This window comes from Orbicella faveolata, unplaced genomic scaffold (assembly GCF_042242905.1).
Source record: "Orbicella faveolata isolate gen_17 unplaced genomic scaffold, um_ofav_v1 contig_46, whole genome shotgun sequence".
NCBI classification, from domain to species: domain Eukaryota; kingdom Metazoa; phylum Cnidaria; class Anthozoa; order Scleractinia; family Merulinidae; genus Orbicella; species Orbicella faveolata.
Window position 1 is genome coordinate 15767501 of NW_028301576.1, and position 17312 is coordinate 15784812.

At 39.1% G+C, this 17312-nt stretch overlaps 2 protein-coding genes across 2 annotated transcripts; both read right to left on the minus strand.

The window, feature by feature from the left end:
* Positions 1-2546: 2546 nt before the first annotated feature.
* On the minus strand, positions 2547-4484 carry LOC110047458 (carbohydrate sulfotransferase 5-like). The gene has a single exon (XM_020753210.2). The coding sequence runs from the start codon at positions 3987-3989 to the stop codon at positions 2754-2756; it is 1236 nt and encodes a 411-aa protein (XP_020608869.1). The 5' UTR covers positions 3990-4484; the 3' UTR covers positions 2547-2753.
* A 1547-nt stretch (positions 4485-6031) lies between these two features.
* LOC110047523 (small ribosomal subunit protein mS37-like) lies at positions 6032-16627 on the minus strand. The gene is made up of 3 exons (XM_089277694.1): positions 16421-16627; positions 11450-11565; positions 6032-7344 (listed from the first exon to the last, which is right to left on the minus strand). The coding sequence occupies exons 1-3, from the start codon at positions 16539-16541 to the stop codon at positions 7255-7257; spliced, it is 327 nt and encodes a 108-aa protein (XP_089133820.1). The 5' UTR covers positions 16542-16627; the 3' UTR covers positions 6032-7254.
* Between the last annotated feature and the right edge of the window lie 685 nt (positions 16628-17312).

Below are 17312 nucleotides of genomic sequence, written 5' to 3' on the forward strand. Positions count from 1 at the left end.
TTAGCATTGGCAGCCTATAATCTTCTTCAATTTCACCGTTCCAGCTTGCATAGAGACGTTTCCATAGCACTGAGACCGGTAAAATCCATACCGATCTGCTCGTCAACAAGAATAACAGCCACCTTACATTAGTATTACTTCTTGATCTATCTGGAGCTTTTGATACTATCGACCATGCATGAGATCTTGCTTCGAAGACTACGGGCTTAATTCGAAGACTACAGTCTACGCTTGCTATCAACGGGTCTGTTCTGTCCTTAGCTTGTTCTCATCGTACCTTACTGATCGGTCTCAGTGTATCTTTGTCACTGAAGTGCTGTTCGAAAAATTAGCTCTTCCCTGGCTTGTTCCACAAGGGTCCTACCTAGGGCGTCTTCTCTTTATCATTAAGGTCAGTAAACGTTTTGAAATCTTGGATGCTCATCTTCCTAATGTGCATGTCTACGCTGATGACTGACGCAACTTTACCTTTCTTTTCCACCAGATGATTTAGCCAATCAGACTCTCGTCTTTGTTGTCATGGAGCGCTGTATAAGTACGATCTGAACTTGGATGTTGAACTGTTCGGTATCAGTAATCGAGTCTTGATGAAATGAACGCCTGGGTTAGACTGGATTTTCCCTAAACGACGCGGCAAATTATGGAAATAAAAATCCGATGAGGCGCTAAGCTTAGCAAAATGCTGACTCATCTTCATTTAGTGTCAATCCCACACACCCACATTTTCCACAGCGGGAACAGTGGTAATGTATGGAACATCAACTCTAATGCTGCACTCGTTGATTTTGGCTAATTGCTGTCTTCTTTATGGTCTATCTGTCTGCCAAATTCTGAACATAAAACTGACGCCTTCTGTCACATCTCTCCTCAGTCTACTGTTTGAACAACACTGGCTTCCCTGAGACAGCGCATTATATTCAAGATCCTGCTTCTCACATTTGAAGTTAGTCATGCCTGGGCACCTTCATATATTTGCGATCTTATTTGTGTTGCTTCACAGGGGCGTTACAAACTTTGCGCCAAGAAAATCAAGGAATTTTGCTGCGCCATCGCAGTTTTATTTCAGAGAAAACACCCGGTGACCGACGGTGCATTCATGATCGCTTCTTTTAAACCTTGGAACATGCTTCCAGCTAATGCTAGGAATGCCTGCCCTGTGAACAACTTCAAAACTCTCGTCAAGATTTTCTTGTTGAAAGAAGCTTTTTCATTTATTTATTTATTTATTTATTTTAGCATTATTTAATTATTATTTTTTTTAGATCGTTTTGTTTTGTTATCCAACGACTTATTTTAAAGTCATTTTATCCTTCACATTTAAATTGTCGTTAATGTAATATAATTTTTATGCAATTTTAACACGTGACTGAGCATTAAATAAAATTCTACGCGTTATATGAAAACTGCTAAAGTTGCGATAATTTCCCCGAGCATCAACGAAAACTAAAAGAAATTCAAGAGGTTAAAGGAAGGCCCGAACGAAATCTACAAAAATTACGAATTTAACGGAAATTACGAAAACTGTTATTGATTGATTTATTGACTGATTGTGAAAATAGCGGTAATTTTTCTAGATAGTCGACAAAAACGAAAAATTAATTTAAGAAAATCTCCAGGACTTCCTTCAGAGGACTGGGTTCAAGTGTTTTTGTAATTTTGGTGCGTTCTACACATGCGCCTATAAGTTCTTCCTTTTCCGTAAGGTGGTATATACCAAAAAGTATGGCGATGTTCATGAAAAATTCAATTTTTTAAAAAATACAAGATTTAAGACCCTTGAACACTTGTTAAAAACATTTTGAAACGATCCTGCCGAATTTACCACTAGGTGAGTGTGAAATTTAAGGAAAGTACACAGTGGTATAAGTTTTTTACGTAGCAACGGCTCTTTACGGTAAGAACATGACCAAAAATATAGATTAGTTCAAATGTATATGAACGATACTTTGTAGTAAAGCTGTAAAGAGATGCACAACGCGATTGGTATAATTACTTGGGGAAAGCTTTGCCCGATTTACCATCACAGGCTCATTCATTTCCTTTATGAAAAGGAACATTTCCTACAACTGCGGAAACTTTTTCCAAAATAAAACGACCATTTCACCCCACCCCCGAGGTCCAATCTGCACCTCCACCCCCCGCAATGTTTGGCTTGTTAAATGTTTAATCCATCATGTAAGAAACTTTAAGTGCATTTTTCTCAATGGTCTACTTTTGTACCAACTGACTTCACGCCAGCATTCCTTCTTTGGAAGGGTTTGTTAAGAGAAATTCCTGAAGTTTGGGGTAATCAAAGACCAATAGTGTCGTGATAAAATTAAGTAAAAAAAATCATAACATTTTAACGTCTGTCACGTGACATGAGATAATTTGTTCGCTGGGTTTGGTGCAAAATAAGGTTATTTCCAAATAAAGCCTATAGAAAGCACGGAAAACAACATTTAACTGAAACTTACAAGATGTGTTTCGTGATAGAGCAGGAACAGTTGGCGTCAATGCTATAAATTAAAACCTCAGAAGGCTGTGGCTGATTGTCATAGCAACCATTTTCAGTAAAACCTTGAAAATTTATTTTCCCTTGATGAGTGCAATCGCACGCAATTGACCTTTCTTCACCATATTTAAACAAACTTTTTGGTCGATTTTAGGGGACCATTCCACCTTAAGTTGATGAAGAGGACAATGCAAAGCAAGGTTCACTAATTGTGTTCTCCATACAACAGAATCACACAGCTAATTGACTTAAATTATCTTCAATGAAACCATTGTTTCGCTTCATAGTCATTGCTAAACAGTGGAATCTTAGAGTTGGCCAGTAGGTCGTACGACCTATCCACGAGTCTGTATCCCATCAGATCCATTGTGCGTCGGCAGTAACGTTCAATGATATCGATTTCGTGTGGATGTACTTTCCATCTCCAGCGATTGGCCGCGGCCCATGCATCATCCTTGGTGCACGTGACAAGAGGTCCGTCCAGCTCTTTATCGCAGTCCTTCCTGCTTTGCTGAGTGGTTTCATTCAGCCAAGTGCGCACGCGGTCCAGCACAGGTAACCCAGCAAACTCGTAAATGTCTGCTAGCACATTGAGTGGTTCTAAAGCGAGATCCTCGTATCGAAGAAGTTTGATCCGGTGCCGTAGCGAATCCGGTAGTTTTCTGACTAACTCCAAGTTGTCTTCCGTTTCCTTACATTGCTTGTAGCTATAGAGTCGCGTACCCCAGTGAGCGTTGGGATGTCCTTTCTCTTTAAAGAAGCCGATATTAAGCGAAGACGGGATCATGGCACGAGGATCTCTCACTAGAAAAATAACTTTACAGTCAACATCCAGGGCACCGCAAGCAGTCAAAATGTTCTTGATGCTATATTCAGGAATGCGCGACATTAGAATCTTCAGAACAGTCAAATCATACTTGTCCTTACAAGCACTTCCCAGTGTTTCGCTGGTCATGGGCTTGCAAAGCGTCGGACTCCATCTTGGATCGGTCATCTGATAAGGGCACAATGGAGGCGATCCGATGGCATGGCTAACCCGCGGATGCTCGGGTTTTCGGTAATACTTCTCAATATCATCCAAGATATCTGGGTTATCGAACTTACAGCGAAATACGCCGGTCAGGAATTCTTCGGCGAGGCTGCTGTATCCCGTGTCATTAATCTTCAATTTATTCTGAACTCGTTTCGCCGTTTGTAATGGCTCGTACATGTAAAACACAGAAGGATGGTGGTTGAAAATGTCACCTGCCAGGGTAGATCCCGAGCGGCCATGCGACACAATGATGAGGTTCTTCCGCGCTGTTTTTTCTTTATCACCGAGCAGTGCCTTGTACTCGGTAAAATCATATCCTGTCGCTATAGGTTGCTGTATTTCATGAAATTCATAAGGCTGAGTTGAAAAGCCAACAAAATAGACACCCAATAAAGTGAACGTAACAAAGCATACCCGTAGCAACTTCGACCTCAACAAGCTTGCTGGTCTGATCCGCCTCATATTCAGTAGTTTTCTCGGGAATTAGCGAGACAAAAAATGCCACGCTCGAGTTTGCGCCCTGTAATGGTACAGGTAAGTGGGTGGACATTGCCTTTCATAAATTCTGTTTCCAAGGAAAATTGAGTCAGTTGTGAAAAGCACGAAGCCACTATTTCGTATGCTCTGCTGGATGTTGTATTCAGGAATAATTTGACAACAGGAGGAAAAAAGTTCTAGCTAGTTTACGCTTAAGCCCTATATTAAAACCGTTTTGTTTTTTCTTGGTCAGAAGCGATTTTCACCGTTCTTGAACATGAATTTAATGAAACGCTACGTTGGTAATTTATGTTTCCTAATCCATGAAATTAAATGTTAAACTCATTTCAGATGTAGAATACCCAAACTAATAGGCAATGTTCACTTTTCTTTTTCTTGCTGGCTTTGTTATCTGTTTCCGATAGTATTTTTCTCCTCAGAAAGAGTTGACCATTGTTCTTCGCTTTGGATTATTGTATACTAAAGTACAGATAGAAGAATTGTATTTCTTATGTTTACTTACATGGCTTAGTGTTAGTTTTAGATGAGTTTATTTCTCAGGATTTCAGTTAAATCGTCTATTTAGCGTAACGATAAGAGCTTTTCTTTGTTATTTTCTCATCAAGTCTCTCATCTAAGTATGTTTAGTTATTTCTAAGACAGAATTGAAAGAAAGTGCATTTGCGTTTTATGGTAATTATTTTCCTGTAAATAAGCCCTTCAGAAATTGAGAAGCTTTTGCTCGTTAGACATTTTTCTTTCATTAGTTCTGTCGTCAAGGTTTTTCGCTAAAGTTGCTTAACAGAAAAGTGCTTCACTCGAATGAATAATTGACGTTTACCTAGTTATACCGACACAGAAATGACATCGCTAAGTTAGATAAATAAACTCTGCTTTCACTGATTTCATTCAGCTTATTATTGATACAGGCTAAGAAAATTTCATTTCATTCTCGATCAAAAACAAAACAAGCAAGTACTTAAATGGAAAGGATATTATTCTGTGACGGGATTCAATATATAATATTTATCTTCAATATTAATGCTTAAATGAATAAACAAAACCCTGACAAAGCAACAAAATGGGCAAAGTAAAAAATACACCAACAATTGAAATGGTGGCTGCATCCATCTATTTTTTAACTTATGAGATAAGCAAGCAAATGAAACTTTTTGACGATGTCACGCAATATCAAAAACTTTTCGTATTTTTCAAATAAGCAAAACACTTCCATATATCAATTTATCATGCCTGGGGCCCGTTTCTCGAAAGCCCCGGCAACTTTTCGGGGCCGCAAAGCCATTTCTTTCTGAATAAATAACCGGAAAAGCGTGACATCGTCATAAAGGTCTATTCAGCTGATAACCACCTGCGCTGCATTCTCGTTCCCAGACCCTTCTGTTTCTCATTTAAAAAAAAAACGAGTGACTCTGGGGGAGAGTATGCGACCTGATCCAAGCACCGTTTATTAGAGACCCTTTTGTCTGTCCACAGCTTGAGTCCGTCAAGATCGCAACCAAGAGTATTAACTGCATGGGATTTGGAAAAGCCCGAACTCAAGGGGGTGGCCCAGGAGAATAAGTCGTAAAAAAATAATAAACGACTGTGGACAGACCAGTGTCGCTGATATGCAGTTAATTTCGAGCCAAGCCGAACTGACCTAAAACAGATTGACCATGGCCAACAAGAAGCATACGAACTAAGGAACTTTGGAGGGGTTACGGGGGGGGGGGGGGGGGAGAGATGGTAATATATTAGTATTTTGGGGTTTTGGGAGGGGAGGAGCACATGCCTCGTTTTTTCATAGTCCCCAAGGGCCTCCTCAATGGCCTTTTGGGTTATTCACGTTATCAGGTAAAACCACTGAATTAATCAGCCTATTTGCTAAAGCACTAAGAAAAGGTGAATATTTATCTGGGTGATGCTCTAAAGGAACTCTAGACACGTCAATTTTGTTCTGTACTTAGTCATCAGGAAAATCAACAATTTTTGGGATACTCCACACAGATGTAGGGAACACTCTCCTGTAAACTGTTTCACTGTGTTTAATCTTCTGCCAGACTTCCACTTATAGACTCACAAATACTCAAAATATCTCCCACTTGGAAAGAATTACAGCACGAATGTTCAATAATCAACAACCTGCTCAGTTAACTGTCTTTCATAAATCATACAGAGTCCTACATTAATTTTCTGACAAGAAAAAAAAGCCTTCCTACACTCCAGCATAGTTAGCAGAGGGGAATGGTTATGGAGCCAGCAAACATCAAAGGAGAAAACAAAGACGCCAAGATTGAAGTTGGAAGGTCCATGACCGTGCACAATCTTTGGTTTTCGCTCATATTCTATGCATGAATTGCATAATGAAAGGTTTCTATTAGTTTGTTCCTTCGTCAGAAGTAAACAGCTATTGTGTTCTGTGCAAGGTCAAGGCCAAAAAAGCAAACAAAAACATACAAAACATATTTTGTCATTCCCCTTTATTAACTATGGCTCCAGTGGAGAGGTCCTTACAGTAATGATCCCAAAATTCTAACGTTAATTTTCTTGTTTTGCTCTACGTTATTTCAGCCAGGATGACACAGGCTGCTTGTGCAATGGGCTTTTACAGGAACCAGACATGATCAACAAAACAGCCTGTGGACTCAACTTAGTTCTCAAACATGGCAACATGCAGATCATCCAGGCTTTGGAACATCCACGGGGATTTCTTCATCAATGTTTTTTACAGTGCAACTACTCAAACCAGGCCACCTAAAACAAAACTAACTAACCAGAACGTAAACTGAGAACAATGGACTGATAGCTTCTCGCGACGGCAACTAACGGTCTGTTTGACGTGGAAACATAAACACTATCGACTCCTTAACGTTACATACACTCTTAGAGATTCATTCCTTGACGGCAAATTATCGAAATTATAAACCTCACTCGACAAATTTAGCTTGAGAACTCATTTTGCGACAACTAAATCGAAACCATTGAAAAGCGTACAAAATTTAGGATCGAAGCTAACCAATCAGCAAAGTTTGCTGAGAGGTTCACAACTCCTCGCAACCTGTGTCGGGTTTTCAACTTTGTTAAGATCTATTTTTCGTATTCTTCAATGTTATTGGTTTATTTGAGAAAAGGATCGCTATCCTTTGTTCTCAAGTAACGTTCTGATTGGTTAACTCTTTCCCAGGTGGCGCGGTTCGAGTAGTCGCACTGTAATGATAGCTTTAACCTTGTCACCGTGACCGGGCTGAGATCATTTCCAGGTGTCGTAGGGCGTGTGCTTTTTCAATGTAGCATTTATTTCAGCTTGAGTCCATCCAGAGGATCTCCTGGACTTGCCCATCTTCAGGTGAGAAAAAGAAATAAAGGAAAATGAAGACCAAATTATTAATTTAAAATAACAACATTGTATATTTTTATTACAGTACTGATTGGACTGGCAAGTCTGGACTGGCAACAAATAAATGATGTAAAATCTCCACTAGCTCAGAAGCCAGAGGCCAGGGAACAGAGATCAGGATATTAACTGGATAAAGATGCAATACCTGCCGTCAGATCAATGTTTCTGTTTTATTGATACATTTTGATCTAAATATGAGAGGCGTGGTGGCCTCATGGTTAGTACACTCGACTCCGGAGCAAGTGGTCCGGGTTCGAGCCCTGACCGGGGACTTTATGTTGTGTTCTTGAGCAAGACAGTGCCTCTCTCCACCCAGGTGTATAAATGGGTACTGGCTAATTTAATGCTGGGGGTAACCCTGTGATGGACTAGCATCCCATCCAGGGGGGGTAGAAATACTCCCAGTCCCTTCATGCTACTGAAACCGGGATAAGCTTCAGGTTGATGAGCCAGTTGGCTTGTATGCAGACTTTTTTTATGATTACCTAAGCATTTTTAAAAAAAACAAGTTGTACTACCGAAAAAAAAACAGGGGTCATGTTACATTCCTACTTCCTCATAATGGCCACCTCTCTACAATGCCACTTTCCTCTGTCCCCAAGGTGGCGGTTGTGGAGAAGTTTAATTGTACCCTTCTCAGTAGGCTGCAACACCCTTGATTGTTTTTTTTTCCCCTCAATTTTCAGAGTTACATTTTTGATGCCACGAGTTTGTTTCAAACCAGTAAGTGTGTAGCAAATGTACCAGGTGATTGGTTTGACACAAACTTGCAGCATCAAAAAGGTTACTCTGAAGGCAGGGAAAATTTTTGCGGGTGTCATGGTCTACTGAGATGAGTAGCTGAGTTTTACCCAGCCATCAGAAAGGGCCTACAGAGTAGTGTACTGAAGAGGTTGACTCATGGTTAACCCAAAAGATCACAACATTAAACAATCTGAAAGCCACTGTTTGACAGACATAGAATAAGTCATAGATTGAATTCAGAAGTTCACAAAACAAAACAAAAAATTACAAACAATGATTTAAAGTACATTATTCCTTTGGTGCCACCAGAAACTACGCCTTATTTAAAAAAAAAAACAATAGCGCAATTTACTGTTTTTTGTGTTAAAAATTTGGAATGAAAAGTGTGGGAAAAACTACAAAGTTGTAGGGGTGGTTAATCAGGTTTCAAATGGAAGCAAGCATTAAGATTATTATTTTATGCTTTCACTGTATGGACATCTCCAAGACTTTTTGGTGTCTAAAGTTCATTCATATTGCCCAAATATTTAGGGCATGGCATCTTGTGCCATTTTGGCATTTTTGAAAGTGATAGGGATCAAGCAACCATGGATCAACTTTTCATAAGATAGGTTGCTCCAACACCATTGGGTGCAGGGCCTCAAAGACAAGTACAATGTAACAAAATCTTGGTCTTGATTTATACTTTTACAGCATTCTTGACAGGGAAAGTATTTGGGCCATCATGTTGTTGACACGAAGCTGTCACCTCTAACAGTGAGAATGTCCAGTGCTCAACACTTCACATCTTTTGGATACTAGTCAGTGGGCTAGTAAACAAAATAGATCACCAGTCCACAAGGACAACCCACTAGCCCAAAACAAGGCCAGAAAAAAATACACTTAGGGAATAAGAGGAGTGGTGTCCCCCCACTCCCACCTGTGTGACACCTGAAAAGACTAATATCAATCGAACAATACCCCTACAATAACAAGAGGCTCCAAATAGCCTATACTCATGCGCAAAAGAATACAAGTCGTATAAAATAGATACGCAACACGTGCATAGTCAGACAAGCAATTTGAAAACGTTTGCCATCTGACAACTAGAAATGATATGGGAGAAATGCTAATTTGAAAAAAGTGCATCATAGATCTAAGATATAGAAAATTAAGACGCAGGAGAGAAGATAAATGCTGCAACGCAATACGACATCTTTATTACAAGGATATCGTCAGGTGAATAACAAAGCAAGCCGAGTCGAAAAATTATGGATAGAGAATTAACAAACGATCAGAATTGCGAATTGGATGAAATATCTTTTTTCATAGCAATTCTGAACTAAATCCCTTTAGGTATTTTTTTGTTCAAGTGTTAGACTTGCTTATGTTGGTTGTTAGGAATATATTCCAGTACTGGGCCATTGTAACAAATATCAACTTTGCCTTATCAGTAGGCACCTGGTGTTTTTTGTAAGTTATATCGTGCAATGCCATATTTCCGAGAATTAAAATATTATTATTATATATAAATAAATAAATACCCACGCACGCACGCACGCACGCACACGCACACACACACACACACACACATACATATATATATATATGAGGTTAATGAAGGAACCAAGGACGGAAAACTTCTGAATGACATTTTCATTGGAAGAAAAACTTTTTATGCCCTGAGCGGGATTTGAACCCACGTCCCCCTGATTACCGGTCGGGTGTGATCACCACTACACTATCAGAGCAACCCTGCTCAGGGCATAAAAAGCTTTTCTTCCAATGACAATGTCATTCAGAAGTTGTCCGTCCTTGGTTCCTTCATTAACCTCATTAATTAACTACATTTGACCGAGGCTTGGACTGTGAATCCATTTGTGATCCTCCTGTGGGCAGAGATGCGCTGTTGGCTCGAGAGACCACTTAACTTGTATGTATGTATATATATATACAAGTTAAGTGGTCTCTCGAGCCAACAGCGCATCTCTGCCCACAGGAGGATCACAAATGGATTGTACCAGAATAACTTTACCTGTACCTTGTAACAGAATAACTTTAAGTATATTGCAGTCCTTTTTGCATTTTCTAAAAGCTAAAGATATGAACAGTTGTCTGAAATAACACCAAAAACACTTTCTCATGGGAACTCGAGCAAGTAAATTTCAAAGTTCAGAGGAGTTGTCAGGTAAAACACAGGTAAAATTTCATCATCAGTTTCATTTCACCAGTACTTTCAAGTGTTTCATATATTAGTTCAAAATTTATCTTCTACATTTGGTGTTGTTAGAAATGATTTCTCTCGAGAAGATATTTCAGAGTCGCAAAGAAGTTTCCAATAATCCCGGTAAAAAGTGTTAGTCCAGTTGAACTTTTGGTGGATTCCTTCCTAACACCTAAGCTAGTATATAACTATAACTATAACTGAACTGAACGACTTTAATCTGCATTTGATAATGGCAACAAGATAACGTCGAAACGTCAAGATATAGCATTTATTTTTCTTTCAAAATTATTTCTTTGTAACCGAGTATCTTTTGGGATTTGAGGGACAAAAGAAACTTGAAAATTTTGTCCTGAAATCCTCAGAGACATGCTAGAATATTGATATATATCGAACATGGCAAATTACCTGCCCGTTTTGTTGAACACGTCCATTTACACGAACAGGAAGCATTTTTTGACCAAAAGATTAAGTATACAGAGCACTTTCCTAGTAAATGATTCTTCGTAATATGTCCATGAATCTCCAAAACCCTAATAAATTTGAGACTTGTTATATTGTCAGATGGCGATCGACATAAACAATGGCTCACCTCTCCAGAAACACTTTCTTGCTGTTCATGCATGCTCATATGCCAGTTCAGAATCTTAACAACAAACCAAAGTACTTATAGGTACTTTCACACCACATCAAATTGGGGAAAAAGCACAACGTTTGCGAAAAAAACAGCACTTTCTTGAAGAATCCAATATGGCGGACGGAGCTTCAAAGACCGTGGCAAACGTATGCATGCATAAATTTGCATGCACAAATGTGACACCAAAACGGAGAAATGGAGCCAAATCCTTAACTCATGCACCATACTGCGCATGAGTAAAAATTGCAAGTCCTCTGGTTTAAATTACATATAGGGGCTCGTAAGAAAGCATCTTCACAAGCCCAGCATGAAGATTTACTAGTCCTGGGCTAATGGGCTAGCATTAGTGTTGAGCACTGGCATCACTGAAATAAATTTTGTGGTTTTGAGTGTAAATGATGATGATGATGATGAAATTCCTATTTATTATCAACATTCCATCATGCTCAAACATGAAAAATTACCTGTTGTGAAACACAATCCATAAAAGAATTTACTTCTCTTGTGCAGCGGGAGTCTTCAAACCCATTCCTCTTCCAGCACGCCATAAGGTTTGTCATTTCACTTACACACTGTGCCTCTAAAACAAAAAAAAATTCGATTAAACTCGTCGCCAATTGATGAGCTTGAGAAAGGTGCCTTAGGGATGGATATGGTGTAGGCGATATATGAGCCTCGAGCAGAGCATGCAGGTACCCATGGCAACCCTGAGAGTGGCAACCACCAGGCACCCTTGCACTGACAGAGTCAGGAGGGAGCAAAAGCACTCAACAGGTAAGAATGGCACTCAAAGGCAAACTGCATGTTCTCACACAGCTGGCAAGCAAAACATGTAATCCCTGCAAAACCCTGTATGAGACCCCACCAAGCATGATCACCCTGAGAGACCCCTGACCAGCATTGGCTCGACTCAAACTTTGCCTAAATTACATTTAGCCCCATCAAAAGTCAACAAACCCATGGCTCTCGCTCTCACACACACAAAAAAACACTCATTAAATCTTCTTACTTTAAACTCTACTTCAATCTTGTTTTGTTTCAAACCAAGAACAACAAATATACAGTAAAACCTCTGCTATCCCACAAATCTCCTTGAGGGTAGATAACTCTGGTAAGCCAACACTAAGTCATGACCTAGCCACATAAATACACAGACAATAACCTCTCATAAACATTACAAGAGGTAATACAAAAACTTCCATCAGCATCATTTAGGATGCAGTTCAATGAATAAATGAATGAAAACTTTATTAATGCAAGATTCACTGTATTTACCTATAGATTAGCTAACTGAGGACACCTAACTAAAGTCAATAGCTAATAACTAGTTTACACAAAAAAAAATAATAATAAATAAATGTTGAAGAACGTGGGAAATTTCATTAGTTTAGAAGCAATGATCATTCACAATAAATTGTTCCAATGATAACTCATTTTCGACAATGGAAGGAAGTTCAAGATTTATTACAGGTATGATGCCCTGAGATATGCCATCAGTAGAATTCCGAAAGTAATGGCTCCTGTTACTTTCGGATTTAACGTGCAAAAGGGGCTGCTACTTTCCGGTAGCCATTACTTTTGGATGGTTCAAAAACATTTGTATGGAAATTCATAGTCATTTCAGATAAAGAGGATGTGAAACATGCCTAACATGAAGTTAACAGTTCCATTTATGTATGTTCCTAACTACCCACATAATCAAAGCAGACAGTACAACCAAAAAAAGGCCTTAAATGTTGGTAATGAAGGGCAAAAGTAATGGTTGCACTGTGAATTGATCTAAAGCAATACTTGAAACGTTGTACCAAACATACTTTTGTGCTTCCAGCTTAGAATATACTGGATGCAGCACAAGTATACTTTTAAAAATTAGCTTACCTATGCTTAAACATTACTAGTAAAAGTCAAAATGAGATGTTTAGCATGAATTTTGAAGGCAAATGTTGTATTAAACTTGTGAGTTTACCATTGGAGCCATCGTGCAATGTGTCATCAAAGGTCATCAAATTGCAGTTTACAGCTGATCATGATAGATGGGACCTCAACTTGCTAACCATAACGCAAGGAAATCAATTAATCAATAGAGGACTTTGTCATCATCTTATATATCGGTAAAACTCCAGCTGTTCACATAAAGATAATGATTTCAGCAACAGCTATTTAAGTTATATCATAGGCGTAGAATGCACTCATAATCTTTGATTACTACTAGTACTGTTTTTATTGTACATAGTAGAGTGGCAATCTTCAAAGGGCTGCTACTCTCAGGTGGGCTGTTACTTTTGGAGGGACCATTTCTTTCGGGGTTCAAAAGAAAGGTAAAAATTTGACATTACTTTCGGGGAGCAGTTATTTTCTGGAAACGTTACTTTTGGAATTCTACGGTAACCTAGCTGACATCATCTACCCACACTGCACACTGCTTATAGTTCACATACTTTTCAGTAAATTTTGAGTTGAGAATGTGAACACAAAATTGGTGAGACAATCAAGGGATCACCGATCATAAAATATCAAATTCCTTATTCCCAAAACATGAGCAAATGCTCATCTAATGCCTGAGAGTTGGGCAGTGTTACAACTGACTGATGCATGCCTGCAGATATCTGAAAGTATTAACAACTTGGGCTTAATCTTTATGAATACCAAGACCATTACCAGAAAAAAATTATGACTGAGGCGATGTCCATGAGAAAACCATGAATGAGGCAATGAAGAATTCTCTTCCAAGGTATTTAGGGTGTTTATGATGACTTCGAACAACAAAAACAAAAAACAAACAAACAAACAAAAAAACTGAGGCAAATGCCTCGGCTTGTCTGTTACTAGGGGCCATTCCATTTAATATCCGCATCCCCCCCATTGAGGAGCTTTGAATTTTACCCCCTCAGAAAAGTAAACTTTTTACCCCCTAAGAAAGGAAGATCGAAGTGCCGACACACTCCCCCCTTCAGAATTTATCAAGACTATTTGCTGATGACACTTCTTTAACTGCAACTGGTAAAGATTTAGACGTACTTTTACATAGAATAAACTCTGAATTGCCTGCTATTTATGGATGGTTATGCTCAAACAGAGTAACCTTGAATTTAAGTAAGACAAAATACCTGGTTTTTCAACCACGACAAAAAAGAAATTATAATTTACATATCCCTCTTAAACTAGCAGACCGGTACCTAGAACAGTCTTCCAGTGTTAAATATTTAGGACTCATTATTGATTGCTCACTGTCTTGGCATGATCATATCGATTATATAAGTAATAAAATTAGCAAAAGTGTAAATGTTATTGCAAAACTAAAACCCTATGTGACATCCCAATCCCTAACAAGTATTTATTATGCACTTATATATCCCTATTTAACTTATGGTTGCGTACTGTGGGGTAATAATTATGAGGCTCCATTGTCACAATTGGTCAGACTACAAAACAAAGCTATTAGAATAATCAACAATGTGCCACTTCTTGATCATATTACTCCCCATTATGTAAACCTTGGTCTTATTAAGCTTCCTGGCATTGTTAAATTATATACCTGCCAGCTATTAAATGACCACTTAATTGATGAAAAACCGTCTAATTACACCTTATCTCTAGTATCTGAACAACATAACTACGTTACTCGAAGTGCATCCCTACAACACTTAAATCCCGGTTTCTCCAGAATGAATATAAGGAAATTTTGCCCCACTATTATTGGATGTTACTATTGGAATGACCTTCCTTTATCTATACGTAACTTAGCAACTAGAAAACGTTTTAAAAAAGCACTCTTCCAGTATTATTTTGCTCAGTATTAATTAATTCATACCTCTTCCTCTCCTACGTTAAGTTAACTTTTTTACCCTAACTGTTATTGTCAATTAAACAAGGGCATCTAATTAGCTTGCTATATTTTTGCCCTTTTCCATTTCTCCTCTTACTTGTCTACTTTATATTTATCTTTGTAATTTTAGAATGGAATAAATAAATAAAATGAAAAAATGAAATATTAAAAGATTTAAGGTGCCGACACAATTGCCCCACGCAAACAGCCTTTTAAGACTTCCCCCTTCCCCTCTGATTCCTAGGTCTTCAATAGGGTGGGGGGGGGGGGGTTGCGGGGTTGCGGATAAAATACAACAACAACAACAGCTTTATTATGACTCGCATGAAACGGCCCTGAATATAGAACATGTAACATCTCTCTTGTTCCGCGTACTGAAATTTAATTTGCCGATCAAGGATAATTTGTTTCAAATTGTAAATCGTGGAGAGGTACAGTGTTGGGCCCAGTTCTCGGCCACTTTTCGTTCAGCGTTTATTTTTTGTGCCACAAATGAATCTGAATAAAAAGCAATTGTTTCCAAAGGTAGCTTGATTCCTTGTCTTCCGTTCTGCCGAGTTTTGTTTCGTCCTGCCGAGTTTTTCTGTGAGCACGTCGAGGTGACGCGAAGGCAGGTGAATTTGGTTTCCCCAAAAACGTGTTTGTTTACGGCTACTCGAATTACATGGTTTAATTCAAGTTTATATTTTGTTCGTCTGGAAAGCCCAAATGAGCCAATTCTTGGCATAAAGGACGTAGAGTGATAAAACTATCTGTTAAATATAAACTTTTCCTGGCCTGTTTAATTCTTTGACCTAAATTGACTCCTCAATATTTCCTTAGTACTTTTGCGTATTTGCCTATTCTCGGCCACCCTGCTCGCCTTCAACACTAAAAGCGTTCATAGTTTTGTGTGGAGTATTCGTGTCAAGTTAGTTGTAAAAATAAAGCTGTAATGGGGTGGCATGTTGAAAACTATGAGCTCTGACTTAACCCCGTTTTAAATACCCAATCTTTTTTAGCCTCGCGTGACTGCACTTAAGAGAAAAACTAGGTGTGCGAAAAACTTCCATTTCTAACATGAAACAAAGCTCTTTAAGGATAATTTGTGATCGAAATATCAAAACACAAGCCTTACAAGTGATTTAACAACAAAAAATGGTAATAAAGCGTTGTTTATTCTGAGGAATCATGTCCACTCTTTTGTGGCCGAAAACTGGACCCGGTGGCCGATAACTGGGCCCACGAACGAAGCCTCCATTTTCGTTATTACTCGGGACAAAAGAGCGTTGAGCAGTCGATAGCCCTACATGTGTAAACTGAATGCTGAAACTAGTTGTGCGTGAAATTTACGGCTATTCCAAGGTAAGAAATGCAAGTTTACGTTTTTTGTGGCCGAGAACTGGGCCCCATACTGTACATTTTAAGCTAATCATGAGCTAATGAAGTGGCTTTGGACATATACATGTCAGAATACCCGGCCACTTTATTTACATGTGTCGGTGGGCTTTGAAAAACGAGGTATATAACAATAGTTGCTATTCTTATTCAATGAGATGCTAATAAGTGGCCGGGTATTCTGGAGTTTAGCCCATGTTAGTCTTAGTAGCACTTGAGCTTATTAGCTTACCTCCGAGCTTTTCGCTTTGAGGGAGCAAATGAGGTCGAAGTTTTTTCGGAACCTTGCCTCTTTTGACTCCATAGATAAGATGAGGCTTCCTCGCTTGAGCGATAATCGTAAGATTTACCATATTTATCCACACAATTCGCTCAAAGTTACCCAACAAGGTTGGTCAGTCCGCCATCTTGATTTTCTGTGTGGAGTCCAGACCTCTCCGGTCGTGCATATCCTCGTTCCCAGAGCTGTTTGATTTTTTTATGCCCCCCCCCCCCACCCCCCACCCCCGACTCCCCTCCCCAGTTGGGGGATACCTGGGGCAGTCACTTTTACAGTCAGTGAAATGCAGTCAAATCCCTTTCTTGTGGGAAAAAAATTCAGAGTGAGCTCCCTCTGAACATCAAGTAGATTATAACCTTTTTTAACAACTGGAACTTCCACAGGGTTTTTTCTACCGCCGGAAGTCAAGATTACTTTTTTTTTTTCCCCTTCCTCTTCGTTTTCTTGGTTTTCTTGCAGTCTAGTGAAAAATATAATAAAAAATCACTTAATTTACTACAAATCAGTGTATGGAATATTTAACCATTTGTCATCGATGGCTCCGAAAAAGCATGATATTAAACGATTTAAAGCATACCTTTTTCGTCAGTTGTAAGCCTTTATGTTTTCCGCATGTGTGCTACTTGAGCCCAGTGTTCTAAAAGAGGTCGTGAACCACGAGTGAAATTTCCGTTAAACCCCGCTTAGCCCCCGCATTGTATGGCGAAACCGTGAAAAAAAGGTGCATTCCCCGACTACCGGGGAACCTAAATCAAGTGAAAACGGTTTGTCCCGGGTATCCCCCGATGGGGGGAGGGCGGGGGCTTCAAATGATTGGTACATTACTTTTGCTAAAAAAAAAAAC

Bases quoted from the DNA above. Each gene is read 5' to 3' on its own strand.
- LOC110047458 (XM_020753210.2), bottom strand. From the start codon at position 3,989: ATGAGGCGGATCAGACCAGCAAGCTTGTTGAGGTCGAAGTTGCTACGG.
- LOC110047523 (XM_089277694.1), bottom strand. From the start codon at position 16,541: ATGGTAAATCTTACGATTATCGCTCAAGCGAGGAAGCCTCATCTTATC. The intron at 11,566-16,420 runs GTAAGCTAATAA...TTTTTGTTTTAG, and splicing joins TCAAAGCGAAAAGCTCGGAG to AGGCACAGTGTGTAAGTGAA. The intron at 7,345-11,449 runs GTAATTTTTCAT...TCTCACCTGAAG, and splicing joins TGGATTGTGTTTCACAACAG to ATGGGCAAGTCCAGGAGATC.